This window comes from Spinacia oleracea, chromosome 3, assembly GCF_020520425.1.
Source record: "Spinacia oleracea cultivar Varoflay chromosome 3, BTI_SOV_V1, whole genome shotgun sequence".
In the NCBI taxonomy this organism is placed as follows: Eukaryota; Viridiplantae; Streptophyta; class Magnoliopsida; order Caryophyllales; family Amaranthaceae; genus Spinacia; species Spinacia oleracea.
The window spans coordinates 9,780,798-9,808,303 of record NC_079489.1 but is presented as its reverse complement, the minus strand read 5'-3'; the positions used below and the strand labels follow the sequence as shown (position 1 = coordinate 9,808,303).

General features: G+C 37.6%; 3 protein-coding genes and 1 long non-coding RNA gene across 6 annotated transcripts; 2 read left to right on the top strand and 2 right to left on the bottom strand.

Annotated features, from left to right (window-relative positions):
- Positions 1-14: 14 nt before the first annotated feature.
- On the bottom strand, positions 15-5,503 carry LOC130469383 (uncharacterized). Its single transcript, XR_008929883.1, has 4 exons — positions 5,372-5,503; positions 4,192-5,338; positions 3,991-4,080; positions 15-321 (listed from the first exon to the last, which is right to left on the bottom strand). It is a non-coding gene; the product is annotated as an uncharacterized lncRNA (long non-coding RNA).
- Positions 5,137-10,216, top strand: LOC110781324 (uncharacterized). 3 transcript variants are annotated; one of them, XM_056838647.1, is made up of 15 exons: positions 5,137-5,463; positions 6,075-6,174; positions 6,276-6,440; positions 6,568-7,314; positions 7,403-7,540; positions 7,645-7,722; positions 7,850-8,209; positions 8,327-8,356; positions 8,452-8,567; positions 8,687-8,879; positions 8,979-9,068; positions 9,176-9,328; positions 9,405-9,508; positions 9,594-9,672; positions 9,768-10,216. In XM_056838647.1, exons 2-15 carry the CDS (start codon positions 6,079-6,081, stop codon positions 9,879-9,881), a joined length of 2,463 nt encoding a protein of 820 aa, XP_056694625.1. In that variant the 5' UTR covers positions 5,137-5,463; positions 6,075-6,078; the 3' UTR covers positions 9,882-10,216. The 3 variants fall into 3 exon arrangements, with proteins under 3 accessions (XP_056694625.1, XP_056694624.1, XP_056694623.1); XM_056838646.1 differs by having other exon boundaries at positions 6,276-6,401; positions 7,850-8,356; XM_056838645.1 differs by having other exon boundaries at positions 7,850-8,356.
- Positions 10,217-18,697: 8,481 nt separating this feature from the next.
- On the bottom strand, positions 18,698-20,429 carry LOC130469463 (protein FAR1-RELATED SEQUENCE 5-like). The gene is made up of 3 exons (XM_056838795.1): positions 20,260-20,429; positions 19,162-20,129; positions 18,698-19,002 (listed from the first exon to the last, which is right to left on the bottom strand). The coding sequence occupies exons 1-3, from the start codon at positions 20,427-20,429 to the stop codon at positions 18,698-18,700; spliced, it is 1,443 nt and encodes a 480-aa protein (XP_056694773.1).
- Positions 20,430-26,610: 6,181 nt separating this feature from the next.
- Positions 26,611-27,506, top strand: LOC130469462 (uncharacterized). Its single transcript, XM_056838794.1, has 2 exons — positions 26,611-27,111; positions 27,450-27,506. Exons 1-2 carry the CDS (start codon positions 26,611-26,613, stop codon positions 27,504-27,506), a joined length of 558 nt encoding a protein of 185 aa, XP_056694772.1.

Below are 27,506 nucleotides of genomic sequence, written 5' to 3'. Positions count from 1 at the left end.
ATGTCCTATACACGTGGCGAGGTAAAGAGAAATTTAATAAATAAAATAGGTAAACAAAGCTTTAGTACAATACAATATCTGGTGATACAATCAAAGGCAATGTTTGCTGGTGATTAATATAGAGAGATTGTAAAGTGCTATAAGGGAGTCTTGGCACCAATATTAATGTCATTGGGTACAAATGTACCCCTGCCTAAAGAATCACTTCTAATGATAGGATGCCCTAGACTTTCATTCGCATTGGACCCCGTTGAAATACTTGGACGGCAGGTTGGTCCTTCATAATAATCACTCAATTAAAGCTGGTCAATGCATCCACTTCTGCACGAATAATAGCAGAAATGTTAAACAATTCTACCCATAATGGATGATGTGCATAGATTAAAGTATCTGATAAACCACATTAAGTGTAAGCGTGAAATTGGAGTAACGGATAATGAATATGCTTTATTTCCTTTTGGTGTAAAAAGCTTTGAAAAAGAAAATGTCCGCATCATTGGTTTTCTCCCTTCTCCCACCGAAGACGGAAAACTGAGGGAAAGAATGGCGGCATTCTCAATCTCTGAAGAAGAATTCTTGAACTTGAAACTAAGTCTCGGGAGTGGTCTACTGCGCTGGCTGTTGGATTTTCTTCAATTGTTTCAGTTGATTCTCCCATCAACAAGAGAAAAAAATGCGTGATAAATATACGGGACGAGAAAAGCATACATATTTTATAAGAAATTTATAGACTGCTGATTTTGGACTTTATTACCTGTTCAAAGAGGATCATATAATATTTGTTTGTGGTCAGAAAAATGTTCTACATATGACATTACCACTCAAAGTTTTACCTTATAAACTAAACTACATTATCCAATTAAAACCCCCCAAAATAACAAAATTTCTGAGAAAAAAAAAGGCAGATGAAACGAAAGATAATCAACAGAAAAGAACCAAAAATAGAGACATACATAAACTATCACAAATCAACAAAAGACAGATTATCGATTTGATCAAAAGTTTTATGCAGTGGAGTTCATCTCAAAGGACGTAAATATAGGTCAATCTTTAATAGGTGAAACTTCAGACTGATCTAATTCAATCATGAAAATAATACAGCACTGAAGCTCACTTGAATTCAAGAAATTCTTTTATATCCTCATCTTACTTTGTTATATGAATCTGTAGGTAGATCGTACACTAACTTAAGCATGAAACAATTTCCTCAATAGGAGAAGAAACTTAGTTTCTATGCTACACAAAAGATACCATCTGTTTCCTACATCGAAGATAACTTTTTAGGCTCATCTCACACTCTCCACCCTAGCTCCGAAATACTGATTCTCATAAGAAAAAACGATGTCCCTAAATAAATAAATAAATAAACGAACTAATCATCAAAGTCGGTAAGTCACAGGAAGAAGACAAGGAAACTTGGATCAAAATAATCTGTAATCACAGTGGACAGCTGAATAATCAGAACCCACAAAGGAGTGATAATTAAGGTCTGCACAACCAATGTATTAGGAGTCGTGCATAATGCATGAGCAAAGAAGAATGATGACTCTCATTGATTATGGAATTGAATATAAAACAAAAAAAAACATCACATGTAATTATAAAGAAAAAAGAAAATTGCCTTATGGTTTTATTGGTGCTAAAATAATAGTTGAGAGTTCCAGCCATCAGACATATCGAAGAAACGCAAACAATTATTTAGTACGAAGTATTAAAGTTGTTTAATATTCTTCTACTTTTCGAAAATACAATGCCAAAGTATTTCGTACAGCAAATATCCTGCTGTAGGATTACACAAAATGTACTCGTACATACCTATATACTCATATATTCTCAACTGAGATGTCTCAATATATTTATCTATCCAAAAATTAAAAACAACAATGGCAGAACATTATATGCAATACGCTTAGTATTTAAAATATACAAGAATGATAAAATATATTTTCGAGAGGGGAAATGCCTTCCTAACTATCAGATGTAACATAACTACATAAGTACTTGAAACGGCATCTGATAAACATGAAGCATAATCATATTACTGAAGATAATCTAAATATTCCATACATGAAACTGGTAAGTCCAAGTTCAAGCCCCTTTTTAATACGGAGTATACCAATCAAATAACCGAGATCCCTAACAAACGGTTTCATAATCTCTGAAATAGCATACATAATCCATTTAAATTCGTCTTTACTCATTAGTCATCACTCCATTTCAGTCCGGCTTAAAAATGTAAAAAGACCTCATGATACACTCACCTCTTCATTCAAGAGACTGCCAACTCCAGAAACCAAGTAGCACATCTGGCCTGACCTACCTAACCTGAAAATTAAGGGTTTGAATTCAACATATCTCCAGGCTGGATATAAAGGCTTCAGTTTATATCTGGCTAACTTTCTGGTTTTCTTTTTGTAGCAGAATTTACAACAGGTAATGTTTTTGCATAGCATGAGAGAATTATTTACCACTTTATCAAGACTATAGCTCCCTCCCTAAGCCCCTCAGTTTCTTCCGGATATTTTGCGAAGGGTGCGGCATGCAGACAGTTCAAGTACTGAAGGCCATTCGAGAATCAGACAGTTCAAGTACTTGAAAAAGTAAAATCTTGATATTCTAAGTAAAACCTGCACTAATTTGTATATTTCTGCTACTGCAAATTCAGTTGTGACTGTAAAATCCTCAATTGTTTGAAGTTTGTAAGTTATAAGCTCTAGGTAGTTCAATGTTTGTGTTCTCTTTTATGGGAAGTTATCTTCTTTACGGCCTTACAGGATTTGCTACTTAATAATACGACATAGATGGCTCCTTTGGTTTTGGTGACTTTACGTAACTCAGTTTTAATTTCCCTTGAGTGGTAACACATTGACCATTCTCACTTTCTCAGAAGTTAACTAACCAATCTCAGATGGATGTGCTAGTGTCAACAATAGATACATCCAATACACAGCTAAACAAAAAAAATCTCTTTCAAGAATTCATGATAGATATGCTACTAATTAACTCTAATAGTGCAACGTGGGGTAAATATATGCAGATATTATGATATATAATCCGTATATGAGAGTTATGAAAGCACCTCATACTTCATTCTAAGCAACCTCAACCCTGAAGCTTTAATGTCAAGAAATAAAAATGTGTGTTTAGTAATAAATATTTCTTTATTTTAAAATAAATAAAGGATAGCTTCAAATGTTAAGGTGCTTGCCAATGGTACATGGATTACAACTGATGAACAACCCCTGGTGACTGGTGTGACTCAGACTGATGGAATGTAACAACTCACATTTTACAAAAGATGCACTATTCCTAACCTGATAGTGTTAAATTGTTAATTGTTTTTACTTTGCCCATCCGTCAGCCATTGCCCAACTACTCAGTACTCACTCCCCTTTTACCAAGCTCTGCTCTAAGTCTAAGGTGTCCTAAATTGCTGCCAAAAGGAAATACTAACACATCAGGTGGAGGACAAATAGTAACATTGCCATTAAGATTAAGTGAGTGATTGATTAAGTGGGTAATTGATAAGGATGTTGTCCATTTTGTATTCTTCTGAAATGATCCCACCTTGAGCCCATCTTTTCCTAGGCACACAACACACAATTATCTTTATCGATCTCTTTCTCCTTACCCCACCTTGAACCCTTCTTAGTTATGTCAAAATAACTACACATAATTTATCATGAGATTACCATTAAAATCATAACAAAATTGACACCATGGTTTAATTGATTTGCGTATAAATACGTTCCATTTGAGCGTTGAACAAAAATTATTGGAGGAGGTTGGTTCAAACATAATATTATGTAGGATAATTTGACAACAATTTCCCAATATAAATCCCAATTGAGATAGAAATATTTCGTGCACACAATGTGTTCGACAAAATGCTTCAAAGATAAACAAGGAACAAATATGATTTCCTCAATCAAATTAACATTGGATGTTTTCTGGGAACATAAATAAGAGATTAAGAGATAGGAAACATACCAACTCCGGCGTAGGTTCCTTGATTGATCGAGGAACACCAACACTACGAGTAGGAACCAAAGCTTCCCCTCTCGCAGTCACGTGATTTCCCTGATTTGAGAAACAAGAAAAAGGTTTTAAAGGAGTGGTAACTTTAGAATGCTCTTAGAGAGTAGAGAGAAACCTAGAGAAATCATAACCAGTAGAGAGATGGAGGCTCACAAACAGAGAAAAGCCTTAGATTTCTTGACCTTGAAGGAGAAACCTCCATTTTCACGGGTTCTAGTTTACAGAGTTACAGGATATAGAGGATGGGGGAAGAGAGAGAAAGGGAGGAAAAACTTGAGAGGAAAAATTAGGGATTGATACGTGGGAATTGGCACGTGTGGAGTTACTGTTCATAAGGAACAGTAGATGAACTCCAACTTTTGAAAGGTTAAAGAAAGAAATACTGTATGTAATTTATGTCAAGGTCAAATGAAGGAAGGAAATGTTATTAAATTGCATCACTTATCTTCTTTGTGGTAATCTGTTATGATTTGCCTTCTGTCATGATGAAACGAGTCAAATCTGAAATGTATAATAGAATTCAGGCTTTGAAAAATGATAAATAAACACACGCTGACTGTAGATGGTTTTGTCAGTTGCAAAATGGGGTTATAAGTGTTGTTAAGTCAGCTGGGTGTTTGCAGTAGCAAATCTGATCACGGATATGATGTAGCTGAAGCACCATAGTTTTGCTACTGCAGTAGGCTTCTGGGTTGTGTTTTCTGTTGTGGTTGCAGAGAAACTGCAGTCTGTTAGTATATCAGTTGGGTGCAGTGGTTGATGGTTGGTTGGCTACCTGCTATTTTCTTTAAATCATTTTGCTGGAATTCGGGAGGGTGGTGAGCAGTGTTACCTAATCCAATGTGCGCTTAATACGAGTAATTATGTTGAATTAGCACAAAGTGTTGCATTCCTAATATTTGCGGGGGAAGTATTAGATAAAACTGGTAATTTTGTATGTTTTGACATGAGTATATATTTATATCACTTCCAAAGATGCATCATTAATGGGTGTTGGGGAGGGAGGAAGTCTTGCTCCATAATGGCTTGTGTCCAATCTGGACACAAGTGGGGGCATTATGGTATTTTCACCGTAAAAAGAGAGAGGCCCACTTGGAAATAACGGACTCCGTTATTCATTGCTGGCAAAAATTTCAGATTTCAAAATTTTTGAATTTGAGGTATTTAATACTCACATTGTCTCTCTCCTCCTTGTTATTCTCTCTCCTCCTTCAAAGCAGTCCTTCTTCCTCGTGCTCCTCCTGCAGTGAAGACGAGCAAGAAATTCAGATTTCGGGAATTTTGGGCAAAAAATTCACACCTCCATTTTCAAGACGAGCTAAAAAATTCACACCTCCATTTTCAAGACGAGCTAGGATTGTTCGTTAATTTGGTGAATTCGTGAAAAGCAATTGCGCTGGAGGAAGAATTATTTGTCATCAAGAGGTAAAACCCTAAAACCCAAATCGAAAATTTAAAAAGTTAATGTATTTAGGCTTATTGGAGGGTTTAGGGTTGTAATCCTAATTGTTAAAGTCGTCTAATTTTAAGAATTTCTGGGTTTCAGTTAGTTAGGGTTTCTGGTTTAATTGCTGCATGTTTTAGTTCGTTTATTAATAATCGTTTTTTAATATTTGTTTAGGGTTTTGTAGGCTGTTGGTGGAATTAGGAGTATGAATAATGGTTGTTTTGTAACTGGGTTTTGATATTTGAACAAATTTGGTATATTTGATGTCGCCTAAATTTTGGAAATTTGTTAAAAATAGTGTTGATAATATGGAGAATAGTACTTAAAATATAGAATTATTTTTAAAAAGGATCATAATTTTATATTGATCCTAAAATGGTACTGAAAGTGTTTGACAGTTTGGTATCGCAAATGAGATTTGGATTGGTAGATTTGTACCAAACTGGGTCTAATTACTGGTCTAATTATGTGTGGATGTTTATATGTGTGCATTTTAAAAGTAATTGCAGTGTGAAGTTTTGGAATGTTGTGAATTTCTTGTGTTTAGTTTACGTTGTTATTGTAGTCATTAAGTTTTATAATTTTTTAGGAAAATGGGTAAACGTAATGCTCCACTTCCAAAGGAGAAAAAAACAGAGGAAGACGTTGTTAAGGGAAAGGGCGTGTCTACAAGGGCAGGAGCACGAACGGTAATTAAGAATGCTATTGTATTAAATAGAAGAATCCAATTCTAATCCAATTCTATTTTTAATATTCAGACATAAGTAAACTTGTTGTGTTGTGTGTGTAGAGAACAACTGCATGTGGACTAAAGGCAGTGGAAGGTTCTTCCAGTGGAAAGAAGAGAAAAGTCTATGATGCGGAGATTAGTGGAGAGGAGGAGCCACGTACAGAGAGCAACGATGACGAGGACGTCGTTAGTATTCATAACTTAACCACTACTATTAGACCGATGGTTTGTTGAATTGTTAACTACCTATTTCATGGATATCTATTTTGTGATTGAAAATTAATCAGAACAAATGTTTATGATCAATTCTTACATGGTTTTGATTTAGTGGGCATTGTTGTATGCATCTTAGTTGAGTGTAGGTGCTCAGGTGAAGAAATCGGAGACTGTTGTGTCCACCAGGCTGAGGAAAGGCATGCATGAGAATGATAGGATTGAGGTGTTTTCAAAGTTGGTGTCACTGTTGGATGACAGTCGAAGGGATTTAGTTAGAAAAATGGGGTTTGGAGCCCTCCTCACCGTGAAACTGCGCAACCTGTCCCCAGAATTTGCCTACTGGTTAGTGACCAGGGTAGATGGTGCTAATGGGGTGTTTTATGGTGGGGGCGATATGGAATTCAGCCTGGATCCCATCCAATTTAACTGTGTTTTGGGGCTGCCTATGGGTACTCAGCCTGTACCATCTCTTAATGGAAACCTAGACACACGCCATAGGAATATAGCAGACCATATTGTTCAGATGTATGGGGATAGTGGTGGGGTTTCTGTTCAGAAAGCTTGGGAATTTGCAGTTGGGATGAGGGATGGACAGGGTAAGGCGGTGGCTACTATTGTCCCAATTGTAACAAGAGAGGAGGAATTTGAATTTAGAATAGCCTTTATGATTGTTATACTGGAGCTGGTGTTGTGCCCAAGCACAGACGGGTTTACCTTGGCGGGAAGGTTGTTACCTGCCGCATCGGTAGCACCGGAGTCAAATTCATATGATTGGTGCACGTTCTGTTTAGAGTGGCTAAAGATATGGTGCAAAATGTTTGCACATCAGTTTGATCAGCATGGAGTTGTTTCTGGATTGGGGGGCTGCAGCCTATTTTTGACGGTTGGTATAACTGAAAATATTTTTATTTATTGTGTATAATTTTGCAAAGCTCTTATTTGATTCTGAAGCAAGTTGGTTAATGTTGTAGGTGTTCTACCTGGACCACCTGAATGTTGTTCCTAGGCAATGGTGTGTTATGCCGAGGGTGGATGTGTGGTCCCAATCTGATGTGGATGCCCTGATAGAGGCAGACAAGAAAGCTGGAGGTGACTATGGAAGAACTCAGGTGAGATGGAATACCAAAAATTTATGTTGTGTTAGTAGTGATTCAGCAGTATAATGATTCATTCATATATGGACTGATGTTTTATTTTGATGTTCCACAACCAGTCTGTTGATGTTGCTTACGGCGAGAGACACCATCCTCGATTGCCAAGAGATATGCGGGGTTCCTACATTGCAAAAGAGGTTTAATCTATTGTTTCTAATCCAATTTGGTTTAATTAGATTATTAGTTGATTAGTTTATAAGTTTCTGGCTTCTGTCCCGCGCGCGCACTAGATATTCTGATTGTGTGATTGAAATTTGTATATAGGTTCTGAATGTTTTAACAAGCCGATTTGAGAGAATCGAGGAGCAAATGCACAACCAAGGAGAGGTTTTAAGAAGTATGAAACTTGATTTGTCAAGAATAGTAGGGGTGAGGGAACAAGATAGTGGGTTGAAGGACACTCAAAGTGGAGGTACAAGTGGTGGTAGTGTGGGTGGTGTGGCTGTTTGCCCTGCTCTCGGAGGTACGCAGACAATGAGGCCGACCACAATTCCTACGGCCACTGCACAGCAGTTTGGAGTTCCGTCGCCGGTGGGTTTTGCACCGGCCTTTGGTTCAGCTCGGGGTATTGGCACCCGAGGCTTTGGGTTCCCTCCTCCTTCCACTTCAGTCTCTCCAGTTTTGGTGAGTGATCCTATAACCCCTGGTCCTTCTTCTGCGGTTACCTCAGATGTTCTTGGATTTATGGCTCCCTCTTCCTCTGATTGTTCTGTCCCTACGAAATCTATGACCACGCTACAGACTGAAGTACAATCTCCTGCTCAGAAGCCGGTACATTTTCTTACACTAATGTGAATGAACAATCCAAGATATACTTATCTTAGATAATTTTAATGTTGGGTTATATACATATCCAAATTGCACAGGTAATCACCACTGAAATTTTAAAGGGAGTTTCACCTCTTAGGAGCTCCCGGAAGAGTCGTACTGATATGGAGAAGGAATTGGTTGCTTTCATCAAGGAGTGCCAGGGAAATAGCAAGTAAATGTCAAACTTTTTAGTAAATTATGATTATTAATGTATTTGTATTTTGTTAATGTTTACAAGTTTTAACTTGGAATACGACAGTTGATTATCCTTCAATTGATCAATATATGCAGGGATGAAGGACCAGAGTTGATTGAGTTCGATGGTTTATGTCTAAGCAAATATCAGATGTATCGAATGGTAGCAATGGATGAGTATGCGGGGATAGAATACGTCAAAGTGGCTAGTAAGATGTATACTAGCAGGTGGAAGGCAGAATTGGGTGCCGGTAGAGGACGAAGTGTAATGCTTGAACCTGGTTTCGGGGTTAGTTTTCAGACGTATTTCTCATCTATGTTATCATGATCTGATAATTTTTTTGTAAACGTATCTTGAGGTAATTAGTACACCTTCTAATTGTGGCAGGTTAAGGTACAAACAAACGAACCCCCTCAGTCTCTTGTAGCCCCATTCGGTGCCCCCTTTGAAAACCTCGTCATTCGGAAAATGTTTGTGGTATGTGAGATAACATCACATTCTAAATTAAATACATTTGTGATAATTATTGGTAAATTTTTAATTTACCATTTAACTTATCGTATCTATTTTGCAATTCATGCCAGGTTGTAGTACCCGTGTTGCACATGTACTTCACACTTCCACCGCACACACGTTGGTATTGTGTTGCATTATCCATGAAGGATAAGCGGATTTGGGTCCTTGATCCTACATCAGACGAGCCTTTGTCTGAGCACGGTCGTCTGATTAGCCACATGGTAATGATTGTATCTAAAAACATTTAATAATTATCGCATACATTTCATACATATGATTGACTTGTTATTCTTGTAGTTCAAGTACTTGGACACCCTGTTTTACTTTAAAGACGAGTCATGGGTAAAGGATGGACTGAGTGGATGGGGGGTTGACCTTGTTTCTGTCCCACCAAGCGATGAGTAAGTAACCCAACGCAATCGCTTCGCGTAAATATAAGTTGGTTTGTTTATATAAGGATTATATGGTTTGATCACTGTAATGCAGTGTGTCAAGTTGTGTTGTAATGCTAGCATGGATAAAGGACATAGTCCAACGCAACAAAATTTCTCCCACATTCCAACCGGTACGTTCATTTAGTTCCATGTGTTTAGTTGTGTGTGTTCTTGAAAACAATAGTCCTGTAGTAATGCTATCATATTTATTTGCTATCATCATCAGGGTGCAATAGAGGATGCAAGGGTATCACTTGCTGTTGATGACATCTTGTGCGAGTTGAATGTGAGGAGACCTGAGGTGTACGACCTTATTTCTGGGAGGCAAGTCCGTGTGTAGACCGTGTTTACGTGCTTGAAGTTAAGTTTTTGGATGTAATTTGGATGTATTTTGGATGTATTTCGGCAACTCTGTTGCATTTGAATTCTGGTACTTAGTTTGGAAGTTAGTTTGGAAGTTTGTGTGGAAGTTAGTTTATGACCAAACATTTGATGTTGTATGTTTATATTTCTACTGTGAACTAAGGGGTCTTTTGTTTTAAAGGAATCCAGGTAGAAATAAGATATTTATGCGCCAATTAAGATCCCTGATTTGTAGTTATGTATGAAATCAATCAGATAAATGAACACAAGTAGTGAAATGCACACAGGTAGTGAAATGCAGGTCAACTTTGGTATACGACATTTGTCAACTTTGGTATATGTCATTTGTCAACTTTGGTATGAGTATGACATTTGCCAACTTGGCTTTGGTACAGTTCATGTAGTCCTAAATTCAAGTTTGGTACAATGCATTTAACCAGAACTTTGACTTTGGTACGTTTTCATGTCGTAACACGATTTGGTACATTAAATGTAGCCAGAACATCGAATTTGGTACATTAGATGTACCAAGAACTTCGACTTCAAGTAAACCCATTATATTTGCTACACTTTTGGCACGATTTGGTACATTAAATGTAGCCAGAACATCGAATTTGGTACATTAGATGTACCAAGAACTTCGACTTCAAGTAAACCCATTATATTTGCTACACTTTTGGTGGTGATAATAAGATTTTAAAGTTGCCAAACTTCGTACACTTCTTATTTGGTACCACCACTTAGGCAAATAATAAAACACTTGACTTTCATTTGACCCACTTTTGGTGGTGATAATAAGATTTTAAAGTTGCCAAACTTCGTACACATAATAGGCAAATAATAAAACACTTACAAAGAAAAGAGTTAAGTAAACGATAATAATCCAAAATCAACTAACAAGACCCTTAGATATAAATTATCCGCATAGCAGTAAAGTGAATTATCCAAAAGCAGCAGTAAACATTACCACCAAAAAATCCGACACAAATCTTAAACATTAGATAATCCGGCTAATAAACAGTTTCCAAGAGTTACATAATATTACTACGAGAATCATCAGATGACTTTCAAGTACAGGTGATTGCTGACAATGCTTCATCCTTTGCTTCATTAAATTCCGAGAGAAAGTCTTCCATTAGTAGCGCTTTTCGAGCCACAACAATATTTTCCTACAACGATGAATGAATGGTAATAAGGAGCAATATATATGAGGGCTAAATACAAAGCCACTTACCATTCCATATCTTGATACGATACGAGCGGCCGATGACTTTATCCATCCCAACATTAGTACGCCGCAGCTATGACTGCAAGAAAACTAGTTGTGATTAAATGGGGGAATAAATTTTAAATGACACACAGAATGATTTAAATCCTCTGGTTCACATACTTGTCGGTGTTGTTCATAAGCTCGACTAGTTGTCTTCCCCAACTACCCATTGTGCCTAGTTCCCACTGGGGGTCATGGACATTTAACATCGTGTCGATGGCCGGGATCTGTGATGTAAAGCATTCACATCAACCCCAGAAATTGTAGTTTGTAAATGACAATCGGCGTAAAAACTTTGGAAGCAAAACATACCATATTTTTCAGAATAGACTTATGCTTCTCTTCGGGGTTGGGGTACATAGTATCCATGAACCATACGGTCTTCTCCTTCAACTCAAATGCAGCACACCACCAATGGTCATCGTCCAATACAGGAACAAAAATCTGATTCCATCATATTACCACAGGAATTATTAGTTATTTGTTTATTCAGAGAACATGTGAAAGGAGAATGTTAAAACTAGGAAAAATACCACACAAATCTGGGATGCAGTTATGTCACGAAGAGGTTGGCCGTGCTTCTTTGCCAGATGTTCAAAAGGATCCTTATTCGTAATTACCCTCATCTGTAATATAAAATGATGTTCAATAAATATATTATGGTGTAAACCCTAAACACCTAAAACTTAAAAATGTGATTTTAATAATTAAAAATGTGATTTACGAATTCAAACTTAAAAGTGTGATTTAAATAATCAAAAATGTGATTTAAGGCGTAATAATTCAATTCAAGGCGTAATTACCGCAAATGTTGGGTCAAGCATAATTCTCCGACTCTTGCCTTCGTAATCCATTGCCCACTTTTTCATATACATCTCCGAAGCCATCCTTACATAGTCAGCACTGACCCTCGCTCTTGTATGCAAGACCCCATAGCAGTCTCTTTGGGTTGCACTCCTGCCATCGCAGGTAATCATGACTTGTCCTGGACTGCAAAACAGAACTGCTTTAGTTAAGGTATTAAATGAAATGGGATCATATTCTTATAAGTTGATTAACTTACTTAGCCTCGTCTCTCAAATCTTTCCATCTCTTAACGAACGCAGTGATGTCATTAACCGGACCTGTGACCCTTTGGTTTGTACCAGACACGAAATCTCCCGAAAATACTGCTGCAGATGGAATATGAGTTCGGTGTCCTAAACTCCTCCTCCTCCTTGGTCCTCCTCCTCCAGCAGCGGCCTCTTCATTGTCACGCGCATCCTCATTCAACTCCTCATCATTGTCACGCGCATCCTCATTCAACTCCTTACTAGTCAATGGGTCGTCCTGATTCAACTCCTTATTGTTCCCAGGATCATTCTCGTTATTGGCATGATACTCTTCATGACGTTGTGCTAATACGGATTGAAGAGATTCATTTGCAACTTTGCCAATGACATCAGTAACTGATACTTGATGGTGATTGTCAATGTGTAACATATCGTCGACAGCGGCCATCTTCTTGTTGATCTCTTGTTGCTCTGTTTGGGTTCTTTGTGAGGTTGGATTGATTATCCTTGGACTTCCCAGTTGCTCAAGAGACGTGAATGGTTGATTCAAACCAAGATCAAGATCTTGTATATCGTCAGCAAAATGATGAGCCGGAGAATGGATATGGAACTGGTCATGTATGGGAAAGCCAAAGGGTCTTGTGTTGTCCCGTGCCGTTTGCAACTTATCAATCTTCTCCTCCAGCCTCTCTAGGTAAGGTGTGATCAACTTCATAATCTGTACCATATATGGAAGATGACCAAATTTTAGTGTATATACTCGAACGATTTATACAATGTAAAAATATAAATGCGTAGATGAATTACATACATTATTTACTAGCCTTGTATCCTCGCAATCCTCATCTTCATCTTCCTGCGAGATGGGTGTAATTTTGTCTCTGGCGAGTCGGGGATGTGGTTCCCCATATGCAATGTCCAGTGACTGCCACAATAAACATTAAACATTTCCATAAATAATAACCAATAACCAGAATAAGTTTGCTACACATGATTTTAATGTTGTGTTGTGATTCATTGTAAAAGGATCAACTTACTGATAGCTTTCCGTAGTCGTCAGTTTCCTTCTTGTCCAAATCCCTAGCCAGGAAGACATGCTCAGTTGTCCAAACTCCTATCCTTAGGAACTCGTTCCACGACAGAGGAGGCCTGTTCAAATGATCTAGGTAGAATATCTGTTCACCAAAAATGTTTAATCAAAAATTATTTAAATAATACGAAAAGTAACATTCACCATGGGGAAAAAAGGTTTGGAAAAGTACCAAGAGGAACAGGGTACAACCACCACATCCCGCCACGAACCCAGCTTTGTCAAACTTCTCAGCAAACTCAGAAGACTTAGTCATAAGCCACTCATGGGCAAACGTACACCAATCATATTCAATTGACATGTCTGCCACAGTACACGCTTGCATCAAGGGCTTAGACATATATGATCCATCAGTCGAAGGACATATGACCAGACCCAAGAGCGCCATCAAGAAAGCAGTACGGAATTCGCTACGGGCCGATTCGGTTTCTAGCTGGGTGACGTTGCCATCTTCATCCTCTTCGACTAACGCATCGATGACTGAACGTAAAGAAACCATTTCCTTTCCCTCCCCATTCACCATTGTGAATTTCCGAGCCACCTTCGCAGCCTTAACAACCAACGTCGGACTATCAACCACGTCGAAGGGAACCGTCTTACCTCCCATTGGGAGATCAAATATGCATTTCCATTGTGTTGGAGACAACGGTAAGACTCTGCCATCACCTGCAACCAAGGTCTGGGCAACTCCATCCACCCTAGTCATTAACCAATAGCAGAACTGTCGCGAGAGTTGGGTCAACTTCAACATTAGCATCCCACCAAAACCCATTTGTTTAACAACTTCAATTCTAGAAGCATCAAACCTTTTGATCAACTTCGAAAATGCATCAACACGGCAAATGACCGCTGGTTGCTGTAAACATGAAAAGCGTATGGTCATATAAAAAACATTCCTGTACAACTACAAATGAATAATGGGACACTTAATTTTAATGAATACAATTTCATCATTTAGATAAAGTTCACTGACTAACCTTGTTGCGACATTTTTGTAGTTGCGTCGCAACACATAACTCTTCCCTCTTAACTTGTTCCCCGTTTGACAGACCTGACAGACCTTTGGTTCTTCTCACAACGTATTGCTGCTCCTGAATACCAATAACAGATATATTTAGAATTCACCAATCAACAGGGGAACCAATTACAATGACTCACTCCTGCTGCATTGCTTTACCTGTGGCCGTGGCTTTGGGGTAGGAAGTCGTCTCCTTTTCAGACCTTGCTTGGGTAATACTTTCCGAGACACTTGTTGTTTGTATCCCCTCTTAATTGGATGTGTCTCTCGCTCTGGCACTTCATCGTACTCCTCATCAGAATTCTCAACTTCATCATAGTTAGTCTCCTCAGCTTCATAGTCTTCATCACCCTCATCTTGACTTTCGTCTTCGTACGAATCTTCATCTACGACCGCCCTACTCTTTTTCATTGGCGGTTTATGAATAGGAAGTACACTCAAGTCACTGGTGAAGTACTTACACAGTTCATCATCCCCAAAGTCCTCGAAGGATTTATGTTTTTTGTATTTGGACTTTGAAGTTCCCTCATATTCAATGACATTATTCCCCATTTTTCTCTTCGTGTGACTACGAACTAGTCCCTTCCTCATGACACTGTGAAAATAATAAATAGGGACACAAAATCAAATACTTATACTCATCTCAAATTACCAACAACAAACACACAAAAAAACCAAACATTACGCAAAATGGGTAACTACAAGTACTTTATATATGCATCTCAAATCACCAACAACGGACACAAAAAGTACCATACAGTAATCAATTTGACTACAGCACTTCAGTTTTACCAAACCCAATTTAGAAACGAGAAATGTACAACTGGGCCTTTAGAAATAGTTGAGTACAACTACTCAATACTGATGTCAATTCCCCAACAAAGAACGCAAAAACTAACCATACATTACTCAATTTGTAAGAACCCTAATTTAGGAACCCTAATTTATAAACAACATCTTTTGAATTGGGTCTTCTCATAAACTTTACTACAATTACTATGTACTACTGTCAAATCACCATACAACCAACGACAAAAACTCATACAAAATTCAATATGGATTTGTTAATTCTATTTAGGGAACCCTAAATGGAAATTGGGAACAATTGAATTGGGAACAAGTAGTGATTCAAATTGAAATACTGAAATTGTAAAGAAAATTTCGACTTTGATACCTGGGTGGTGGATTTGGTGAACGCCGTCGACAAGGCAAGTCGGAGTGGGGAAGTCGAAGAACTGCGACACTTCAGGAGAGAGAAAATACACAAGTAGAAATGACAGGAGAGAGAAAGGATTTTCCTATAATAATTTTATTTTTAAATTAAAATATGGGTTTAATATTAAGTTATTTGTACTGTCGAATCGACAAGTGTCTTTGTTTTGAATAATAACTTTTTTGAAATTTAAGTGTTAGTCAAATATCCCGCCCATAAAAAAAAACACTATAAGGACAATTTTAAGCCCCAATGGTTGGATCATTTTTTAAGGGCAAAGTACGAACTTGACATATTTGTAAAATTTAACGTACCAAATTCACCAGTATCTATCATATTTATAAAAGTATAAGTACCAAATGACGATAGTATCTAACAAAACTATACAAACGCTAGGTACCATTACAATAAAGGACATAGAGAACAGTACATAGATGTTCACTAAGGGTACCTTATAAAAATAAGTTTCAAGTCCAATAAGTTCGTTCGACATAGAGAACAGTACATAGATAAATTCACTAAGGGTACCTTATAAAAATAAGTTTCAAGTCCAATAAGTTCGTTCAGATAAATTCAGATAAGTTTCAATATGTTTCAATAAGTTCCAATAACTTTAGATAAATTCCAATTAGTTCCAATTAATTATTAATTATTAATAAATAAGTATTAATTATTTATTAGTAATTATTAATTACTTAATAATTACTGATTATTAAGTACTAATTAATACTTAATAATTAATAATTAATAACAATTATTCACTACATAATTATTTATTATGTATTAATAATTATTTATTACTACCTACATTCCTTAATGTTCTTTACACTTACTATTTGCACGACTTATTTATTCAATATTCAACGACTTATTTATTATTTTTTAATTATTAATTATTAAATATTATTAATTTATTATTACTTATTATTTACTATTTGAACCTTAATTAATGATTTATAGAAAAGTGCGAAAATGGTGTGGAAACGTGTAAGTTCAGATAAGTTCAGATAAATTCAGGTCAAATAAGTTGAACATAACACACCCTAATGCTTCGAAACTACTAAGGGTTATGTGAAGGAAATAATGCCCAAGTATCCATTTAAGGTTAAGTAGTCTAATAAGTGTTGGTGAACCGTATGCCTAGCTAGAGGCCGGTTGTATTCCAGAAAACGGAAATATGGATCGTATCCTATCAAAGACGTAGATGTTGCCGGAAACGGAAACATGGTACGTATCAGATAATATTTTTGAAAATTGAAATATTGCCGGAGTCCTCGGAAATATTTCCGGAAATTGAAATTTATTCAGAAATAGAAATATTTTGTCAAAATCGGATACATTACAAATTTGTTCGAAAACGGAAATGAATTGGGAATTATTAAATATTCTCCCAATCAATCGGAAATGAATTCCCGCATCACCAACCGAATTGCTTACAAAAGAAAATCGATATAGATCCGTTGTCATTTGTACATATCGGTTATAGGTAATTACTTTAGGGTTTGAGGGTTTAGGGTTAGGGTTAGGTATTTCATTTGTACATGTCGGTTCTACACATTAAACGTAATGGAAGGGCATAGATTTAATACAACAAAATTAAGTATGGATTACTGCACACTAATTAGGGACTTTTAAAAATTAAGTATGGATTAGGGACTTTTAAAAATTGGTACCCTAGTTATTCAAATACAGCCCACGCATGTTGAATTTGTTACATTTGTTGTACCAAATTAGGGTATCTTTGTTAAAGATTTTGGAATTTTTGTACCAAATTGGGTTATGTGTGCTGTATTTGGTACAGTATTTGTACCAAATTAGGTTTATTAGTACTTTTTAAAGCTTGAAGAATGACAGTAAGGATCGCAAAGTTGTGGTAATAACAACACATAAATATAGATTCTATCCCATTCAAACACATACACAGAAACACATACATATAGATCATTCAAATATCTGAAATGAACAACAACACATAAACAATTTCATTGTTAAACCTATTTTCCTCTTCATAGTTTTGACTTCGAAAATCACTTATCCCACCCAAGAGAATTTCGGCATAAAAGATCATCAACATTGTCAAGTCCAAGTCCATCATCACCAACATCACCAACATCACCAACATCATCTCCTCCAACTATGCTGGTGAAATACCCAACTGACCCATCTTGAGATAACATCTCAATACCCCCAGCAGAAGTGTGTGTCAACTCAACATCATCAGCGCCCTGAATAAGAATAAGTCAAATCAAAGTTAATGGTTTGGACATATGAACTGCAACGAAACAAGTACTATAAATACATTTGTAATACCTGCGTGGGAGGTTCCTGTGAGCAACCAGCAACATCATTTGTTTTGCTTCTCCTTCTCCTTATGGGTGTTTTCTTTTTTGGCTCAACACAAGAACGGTGCCTACAACTTGGTGTCCTATGTGGTTTATTTCTTGCCACAGGATCATTCACCTTGACGTTATCAGGAGGTGTTGCACATTTGTTTCGTTTGTTCACAGACTTAGGGGTACTTTTGGTGGTCCTCTTGTTTTTGGTTTGACTGCACCCATTGGTAACAGATTTTGGAGTAGTTGCCCTCTTCTTGTTGGTTTGAGACAAACCAGGAGTACCAACATCATCCTGTGTCTCATCAGCATCCATATCTTCCACACCAATCAACTGTTGATCCAACCGCTTCTCCAACACCTTCAATGTATCCATCACAATTTTAATGCACTCGGGATTCGTTGACGCCTTCAAACTGATTGGCTCGTATGCTAGCATTAATTTATCATGCTTCATGACATCTTCGGTCTTACTTGGATCATGGTACACCACCTTCACGCGCGAGTGCTTCCTTGACACATCTTTCCTCCATCTACGAAGAATATAAACATCTGGGACATCTTGAATGTCATGCATGTCATACACTTTTATAATGTGCCTGCAAAGTATACCGTCACTTTCAAACAGCTTGCATTCGCACTCCGCCAATTTAGTCTCCAAATTGAACTGCACAATATAATTCCGCCTGTACTTTGTTGAAAATTCCTTGCGGGTTTCCTTACACAACACCCACACTCTGTCCTCCAGCTTATGATGTGCAACTTCAGATGACACCATAGTAGTCTCAAGAGAAGTAAGGTACAGTACACGATTGCACTACTCTTGAACCTCGAGGAATTTTGCATCCGTGTACACCTTTCTAAAGGCTCTCTCAACACTAAATTGGGTGGCCAACGGGCGAACTGCCCTTTGGTCAGCTGCATCAGCCTGTTGCTCATCGTTAGCTCTAGATTCCACTGCTTTAATATAAAATGGAGCAAACTCAAACAATCGTGTGTGCTTATCAACGAACCCATCAAAGAACCTGTTTATGCTTTCGGATCTTTGAGTGCTCTTCATTCCAGCCCAAAACATCCCGTTCATAAATGCAGGCACCCACATTTCCCTTCCATGGTATAATCCTGAAATAGTAGCAAAAGGAAATCAACATAAACAAGTCTTGAACATCTTAAGGTCTGTTTTTTCTGCAGGAAAATGTGTGTCTACATGAAAATGTACCATATGGTTTTTTAATTAATGTACCATATATGAAATAATGAAAAGTATAATTATGGAATTACCTGCAAGCCAAATCTCACCCTCCAGTTTATACTTCTTGATTACATCAGTCCATTGCACTTCAAATTCATTCTTGGTAAGGCTGTTGTAAATCACATTATGAAGCTCAACTTTGAACAGCTCATAGTCATTGTATTTTCCAAGTTTGTGACTGAACTTGGTAAGTATGTGCCACAAGCACCATCGATGTCGGACATCAGGCATTACTTCTCGTAGGGCCTTCCTCATGGCAGCGTCTTGGTCAGTAAGAAAACCAATGGGTTTTTTATTAGACATACATGACAACCACTCGGTAAATAACCATTCAAAGGTCTCTGAATCTTCATGGGATAACAATGCACACCCAAGCAGAATGGTTTGACCATGGTGATTAACCCCAACAAAGTTAGAAAATGGCAAGTCATACTCGTTTGTTAAGTAGGTGGAGTCAAACACTACAACATCTCCAAACTCTTCGTAAGCAGCTCTACTCCTAGCATCTACCCACATCACATCCTTTAATATGTTATCCTCACCCACCCTATGCTTGTGAAAGAAATTTTCATTGTCAGTAGACATCGCTTTAAAGTACTTCCACATTGCATTCCAATCTCCCTCCTTCATCTTTTCTGCCTTATCCCTAGCAATGATGTTTTGAAGATATTTTTTGGTGAATGTCACGTTCTCAACTCCATTCCTCTCGCTAGCTAGACAGTTAAATATCTGAGGAACGTTAGCACCCGAGTTGTAGTCATTAAACAACTTCCTCTTTACAAGAGAGGTGATGTCTTCCTGTCGATACCTAGGAACATACCTAGATTTCCTCGGTGTTGGACAATGGTTCTTATGCTCATTAACTGCCCTTTTAACCACCCATTCCCCATCCTTGGTCCTGTTGCAATACATTAGAACAGGGCAATCACATTTCTTTGACCTTTTGGTGCCAAGCTCATCCCTAGTTGAGTAAACCCTTTTCCCCTCAACCCGACGCCTATACACTGCACGACCATAACATTCACACTTCCACAAGTATCCCCTCAGTTCCTTAGATTTTGCCCCCCCCCTTTTGCACATACGACCCTGCAGCACGGAGTATGCCAAATCCTTGTTGTCTCCCATACCTTTTGTAGTACGTATCCACTTCTTCCCAACTCTGGAATACCATCCCAACAAATGGAGGACTCAGTATATCATCATCGGCTCCATTTTCTTCTTCATCATCCGTAATGTGTACTTCCTCAATTACATCCTCAATTACATCCTCATTATCATTCCCAACAAATTCAACCATATTTCTGCAACATTTTACATTTCAATTAAGTAAAAACCCCTTTCAAAACCCTAACCCTAACCCTAACAAAGATTATTTCAGTACCTAAAAATCATTATCCATTCTCAAGGCTTATACATTCCCACTTATTTAATTATCAATACAGATTATTATAATTCACACTTAATTAATAATCATGCCTCAATTCTTACAAATTACCAATAATTTGTTTTGCTCATAATTTGTTTTGCTCAATTACAAAACTTAATTGCAATTTATCAATAACTGATTACCCTAATTCATTAATTGAATATGCAAAATTCATATATTGATTTACATAATTAAGACAAGCACATACCTTAAACTTGCTCAATGATGTGCGACCAAGTGTTGATTTTTGTAGGAATACCAAATTCAACTCTGCTTTCTTTATCTCTCCTAAAACAATAACCCCCTAAAATTCTTTTTACACTGTACTTTCTATTTTCCCGCCCTTCTATTTCCATAATTTCCCCCCTTTTTTGGGATATTTTGGCAGGCCAATAACGTGTCGGAATAAGGGGAACCAATCTCCTCTGACAAATAGGACCTTGAAAAGGTAAAAAATATTCTCAAGATTTCGTATTATCTTATTGACTTTCTTCGTAAAATTATTATGGTACATAATACGTACCAAATATAAATTTTTTTGAATATAGTATTATTTTAATACCAAATATAGTTCATTTCACATTTGGTATAAATAAAATACCTGAATTTATGTCGGGTCGTAAATTTGGTACATATATCATACTGTTCCCTAAAATCTGGTACGGAATGGTACAACTGAAGTACCAACCTAAGTTTTTAGTATCATATGTTAACTTCTTGGTTACATATCTAAAGTATGGTACATATATAGTACCAATATCTATATTGGTACACATACAGTATATTCTTTTTTTTACCAGTTAATCAATGGTACTTGTTACGTCCAAATGTAGTATATTTTGTCTTTCATAAATAGATACATTTCCATTTATGAATACATTTTCATCTTCAAGTTAATACTCTTTGAATTTCGACTTTAATTTCAATGAAGAACCAAACTTCAAATACATTTTCAATCAGTTGAAAATTGGGAGTATTGGGGTTCTCTATAAGTTGGTACCATCCCTTATCTCCATCTCCCCTTATCTTTCTCTCTGATTTTGTTCTGGTTTCTTTCTCTCTCCTGTTGAAGCAACAGAGGAACGCTTGCCTTCGAAGGAATTTCGTGGAAATATTTCCCTCCAACTTTTCGCGAAAATCTTTCCTCCAATTTGGCGAAATTTTCCCACCATGATTTTCCCCCTCAAATTTCAGCACATCCCGTTCCCCGTTACGGTGCAAAAGTACCATTCCAGCTCATTTTGGACACTTCTCCTTTAAATTTTAAGCAGTTTATATTTTTATAATGGTACTTGTGTCCATTTTGGACGCAAGCCATTATGGGCTGAGAAACCCTCGTTGGGGAGGAGGGGGGTTGGAATTTGGTTGTTTCTACTTTGAATGACATAGTTGATAAATGGTATCCAATGTTACTCGGCTCCATTTATGCAAGCTATCTCTAATGAAGTGTTTGTTAGCAAATCTATTATCTATGGTTGAACAAGTTCTTCTTTATGAATGACAAGACTTTTGAGAACTCTAGTATCTTCATTGATTGTTCAACGTAACGAAAGACCTAACTTACCGTGTGGAGCAAACTGGGGAAGGTAGATGTTTCTATAGTGTTATTGGACAAAAGTTGTCCTCTCTATACTAAAATCGTGATTATACAGACTGTCTTAGTTGAATTTAATTTGGTAGAATTTTTACATATGCTTCTCCCTTCCAACAAACTCCGCCAGTTGATATGTTCATATTTTATAGTGTTTTTACCCCCGTCCCTTAGTACTTTTTGATCTCAAATGAGCTCTTCGGAGCGATTTGTAGTAATAATGTGCTCCTTGTAGTGTGTTTGTAGTTTCAGGTTCATCATTGTAGGAATTAGCATATTTTTGTGCATTTCCTATTCATTTGAATCAATACAAGAGATTATGTACTTTCGAGAGCACACACATTGAGTTGGAAGAGTTTTCGAGCAAAGCGGATAGTGAAAGAAGTAGAAAACCGACACTCGTCTACTCTTTTGATCATAACTGAGTGAACCCATAGGCAACCAAGAGTGGGAGGAACTTATAACAGAGGTTGAGGATGAGTTGGAGGATGATGATGTGACTGTTGGATCAATGGATGAAGGATTTGTTGAAACTGAAAAGCCATATGTTATAGAACAAGTCCATGAGGAAGTTGAAGTTGATAAAACCCTTGTTGTTGTGTCAACCCCTACCCTTCATATTCCAAGTCCAGGAAGGGTTATTCTTAGCCCCGTTTACACCGTCTCACTCCCCTTCTCTTTCCCCATAAAACCTTTGCTTGAGGATCTTCCTCCTCCCCACGAAAATCAAAAGTCCAATGACCCAATAGAGTATGTTCCTCTTTGTGAATCTTTTGCAGGTACTTATAGTACATACAAAGAAGAGGTGGATGCTTTGCAGAGAGCTCTATATGGTGAAGAGCTTGTCCACCATGAATTCCAAAACACAGAGAGAGTTATTTCATTGATCATTGAGGTTGAAGAATCAATAGTCCGCAAAAACAACTTCCATAAGGAGAGTATGCCTACTTTCTCTTTTCCTTCCTTTTCTTATTCTTCTTTTCTTATTGTTTTTTCTTTTTGTTCTTCTTCCTTTAGGCATCCTACTCCTTACTAGCATAGAGTTCGTTTGGACTTTATGCAAATGTTGTTGTTGATTATCGTGCATGTCTTGTTGCACAAAAGATGTGCGAGTGCGCATGACAAGCTTTTGCGCTCGTTGGTTGGTTTTTTACTAACCAATCGCTTTGCGAGTTGGAGCCGGAGGGGTTCAATGAAGATTGAGACCCTCGATCTCCACTCCTTCAAGCACTGAGGACATTGCTGAGTTTGGCTTGGGGGAGGTATGTGTTATTGCTTTCTAGAGTAGTTTATCGCTTTTGAAAAAAAAAATACAAAAATATGTTCCGATGAATGCAAAATCATGCTTCTCTGTGCCCCTTTGATTGATTTTTTTTTTGATTCTTGGTATTTGATGACGAGCAATGTGGATGTGTTAGCCATGATTTGAGATTCGATTACTTTGATGCCTTGACATGAGTCAACTCTGACCAACTATTTGTGGACTTGGTGCTTGCCTAGTTGGCTTAGTTAGGAATGTGTGATAGCTTCCTGGTGTGTCGTTGATTTTGAGTATTGGTTTGCAACTATTAGTAGTGTTTTATGACTCATATACATGCACATTGTGGAGGACGAAGGCATTTTTCTATTTAGGTAGCCTTCAGATGAAATTAGATATATTTGTTCCCTCCTTTTCTACCCATGTTGTTTCTTGTGCCCTTTATTCGGTGACTAGCCACATTACAAGCCCGTGAAAACTCCATTGGTTACTAGTCCCAAGCCTAGCTTGGGGAATCTAATAGTAGTGAGGTGAGGAAGTTGTAGTGTGCTACATTTTGAGAACAAAGTGAGTGTTGAAAAGGAGTTCTTCTTGCCATGTGTATTGTTTGAAAAAAAAAATGAAGAAGTGAAAGAGGTGAGAAGAATAGAAAATGTGAAGGTTTCAAAAAGAAAAGAAAAAAAAGAGATTGAGCAAAAAGAGAAAAAAATTCATTACTCTCAAAATGATTCAAAGCATTTGTCACTCCAGTATTGTAATTTCTTATCTTTATGAGTGATTGGTTATAATTGCGAAAGAAAGGCAAGAAAGTATAGTGTGGTTTGTTTGTTGTTTCATCATGTGGTGAGTGGGAGAGTTATGGTCATCATTTGTGGTTGATCATGGGATTTACTAAGAGTTATGCTCCCCAAAGCCAAGGCTTTAAGCTCACATTTTACCCAAATTTATCGCACCCTTACCTAAGCCTATCATTACAAGTTTTGAAGACCTTCCGACCTTTGTGCATAGAGTCATATTAATGTGAAAGTAGTTGTTTATCAATGCAAGTTATGACATGACATATTCTGAGTCGACTGTTAGGTTGAGTGCATGTCCTTTTAAACACACGAGTGTTGTGAGTTTGGGAGGGCATTGTTCACATACATTGTTGGGAGGAGAGCGAACTGGTACATTTCTTACCCGCCACATAAATGAGTGAAGAGTGTGAAAGCACTAGTCTTGAATTTCATGTACACTTGTGGTTTGCTCTGCGTGACGATTGTTAGGGAGGATTTGTGGTCGAATAGATTTGATTGGTTGACATTGATGCATACTTGTTGGATTTTACCTTGAATCATATCCATTGCTTTAAGTTGAATTTGGGGTGAAGTTGGTTTATGTATTTCATCGATGATTTCTTTTCTTAGGGACAAGAAAATATCTAGCTTGGGGGACTTTGATATGTTCATATTTTATAGTGTTTTTACCCCCGTCCCTTAGTACTTTTTGATCTCAAATGAGCTATTCGGAGCGATTTGTAGTACTAATGTGCTCCTTGTAGTGTGTTTGTAGTTTCAGGTTCATCATTGTAGGAATTAGCATATATTTGTGCATTTCCTATTCATTTGAATCAATACAAGAGATTATGTACCTTCGAGAGCACACACATGGAGTTGGAAGAGTTTTCGAGCAAAGCAGATAGTGAAAGAAGTAGAAAACCGACACTCGTCTACTCTTTTGATCATAACTTACGTTCTACAAATGAAGTTATTCCAATTGGGTTGGATTCTAGACTTCAAGAGCTTTACAACGAGTGGTCACTTGCCTGATTCCAACGAATAACGAAGGAGATATGACGTTTTAAGATAGAGGATCGTGCAGTTTGTACGTGCGCCCGGCGGGCGAATGGCTGCCCGGCGGGCAAACGTCTGCCCGGCGGGCGAAAAGAGAAAATTTGAGGAACGTCATATTTGGCCCGGCGGGCAGACTTGTGTCCGACGGGCGGTTTTCAAGCTTCTCGCCCGGCGGGCGGGAAGCTGCCCGACCGGGAGACGACAACCCAGGGCCTTGTTTTTCGCGGTTTTCTTTCGGTTTTTCCTTATGTTTATGGGCAAACTATAAATACTAGGCTTAGTTATTTTAGTTGGACATCTTAATTTCTAGTATTAGCCCCTTAGTTTATTTCTCTTAGTTTTGTTTTCTCTCTAAATTAGTTCAAAACACTTAGTTTCAATTTCTATAAAAATTCAAGCTTTCGATTTCAATTGCCGTTCAATTAGGTATTGCTCCTTAATTTTATTCATTCTCTTGCTTTAATAATGCTTTCGATTATGTTAATTGCTTTGTTTATTGTTAATATGCTTGAGTAATCTATTTTCTAGGGTTTGGGGACCCATGAATAATATGAAGAGATATTGAATAACTGTGATTGTTGGCATTATAATTGATTCCTATCGATTGGTTTATATTACTATACAATTAGATTTGCGCAGGTTTAATTGTGATAGTTTGGCAATATCAAGTTAAGATTCGAGAGATGCAATTTGATGTTTAGGCTTGTGTCAATAGGTGGAATTAGGATTAATACGTAGCAAGAGCCCGTTAATTCTAAGTCTATGATTCGTATCGATTCGAGAGAGCATGCTAATCTAATTAACTGTTTTATTGATTTTTATCGATTGTTTATCATCCTGGATTGTTATTCATTGGTGAACATATGCCTTATATCTTTTAATATCTGAATTCTTATTTGTTTAATTATTGTCATAGTTTTAGTATCCAAATCAACCAAACTCTTATTTCCCAATAGTCTATATTAGTTGATTAATAGTAGAAAGAACGCTTGTTTCCCTGTGGATTCGATCCTGACTTCCCTTGCTACCTAGGTAGTGATTTTAGGTTTATCTTTGATTTGGCGATACGACTTTAGCCTGTCACCTGTGAGTGTCGCTTATGCGGCATTTACTTGTGAGTGTCGCGTATGCGACATTCACTGCCGGTCCCAAGCCCGGATAAAGGAGGAGGGTTGCGGTAGGTTGGTGGCGGCCAGCGTAAAACTAAGTCACATATCATGACATGAATAGACAATGGAAAATCGTGGGGGCGTCCCCTTCTCAGCGACGCGCTACACCTCTTAAGCCCACGTGTAGTGAAAAATATGTGAGGGTTGCTAGGTCGTCGCCCAGAAGCGGCGCGCCACCCCTACACCTGGTGTGGTGTCAAATATGCAAGGGTGCGCTACACTTCCTATGTCCGGGTGTAGTGGAAAATATGCAAGGTTTTCTAGGTCGTCGCCCGGAAGCGGCGCGCCACCCAAGGGTGGTGTTAACTATCCAAGGTTTCATGGTAAGGGCAGGGGTAAGGGTAAGGGTAGTAGGATGCGTTTTGGGACTTGGAACATTGGTTCTTTGACAGGGAGATTAGTCGAAGTAGTAGAGGTTATAAGAAGGAGAAGAATTAACATATTAGGTTTGCAGGAGACTAAGTGGGTTGGAAACAAGTCAAGAGAAATAGCTCCATGGGGTTATAAGCTTTGGTATTCAGGAAAAACTAGGGGTAGGAATGGGGTAGGTATCCTTATTGACCGAGAATATATTGATGATGTAGTGGACGTGTCCCGAAAGAGTGGTCGAATTATGAGTATTAAGCTTGTGATAGGGGATGAAGTTGTAACTATTGTGAGTGCCTATGCACCACAAGCAGTAGGGGTGAAAGTTCGGTTTACGGTTTGGATTAAGGCCCAAACCGAATTAATTCGGTTTTCAATTTTTAAAACCAAATCCAAACCAAATAAGCTTTCAATCCAAACCAAACCAAACCGAATTTTTAATTCCCAATCCAAACCAAACCGTTAAACCGAACTTACATCAAAATACCCAAAGCGAAAAGTCTAAAAAACTGAAACTAAAAGCCTGAATTCTTCAACACCCAAAGCGGAGCTACTGAACTAGGCCCTGAATTACTGAATTACATCAAAATGCCAAAGGAAAAGACTGAATGACTGAAATACATCAAAACACCAAATGAAAAGTCTGAAATTTAATACAATCTCAATTCATAACAGCAAGAGATTGCAGCAGCAGCATATGAGAAGAAAAAGCAAACGAGCAATGACGATTGA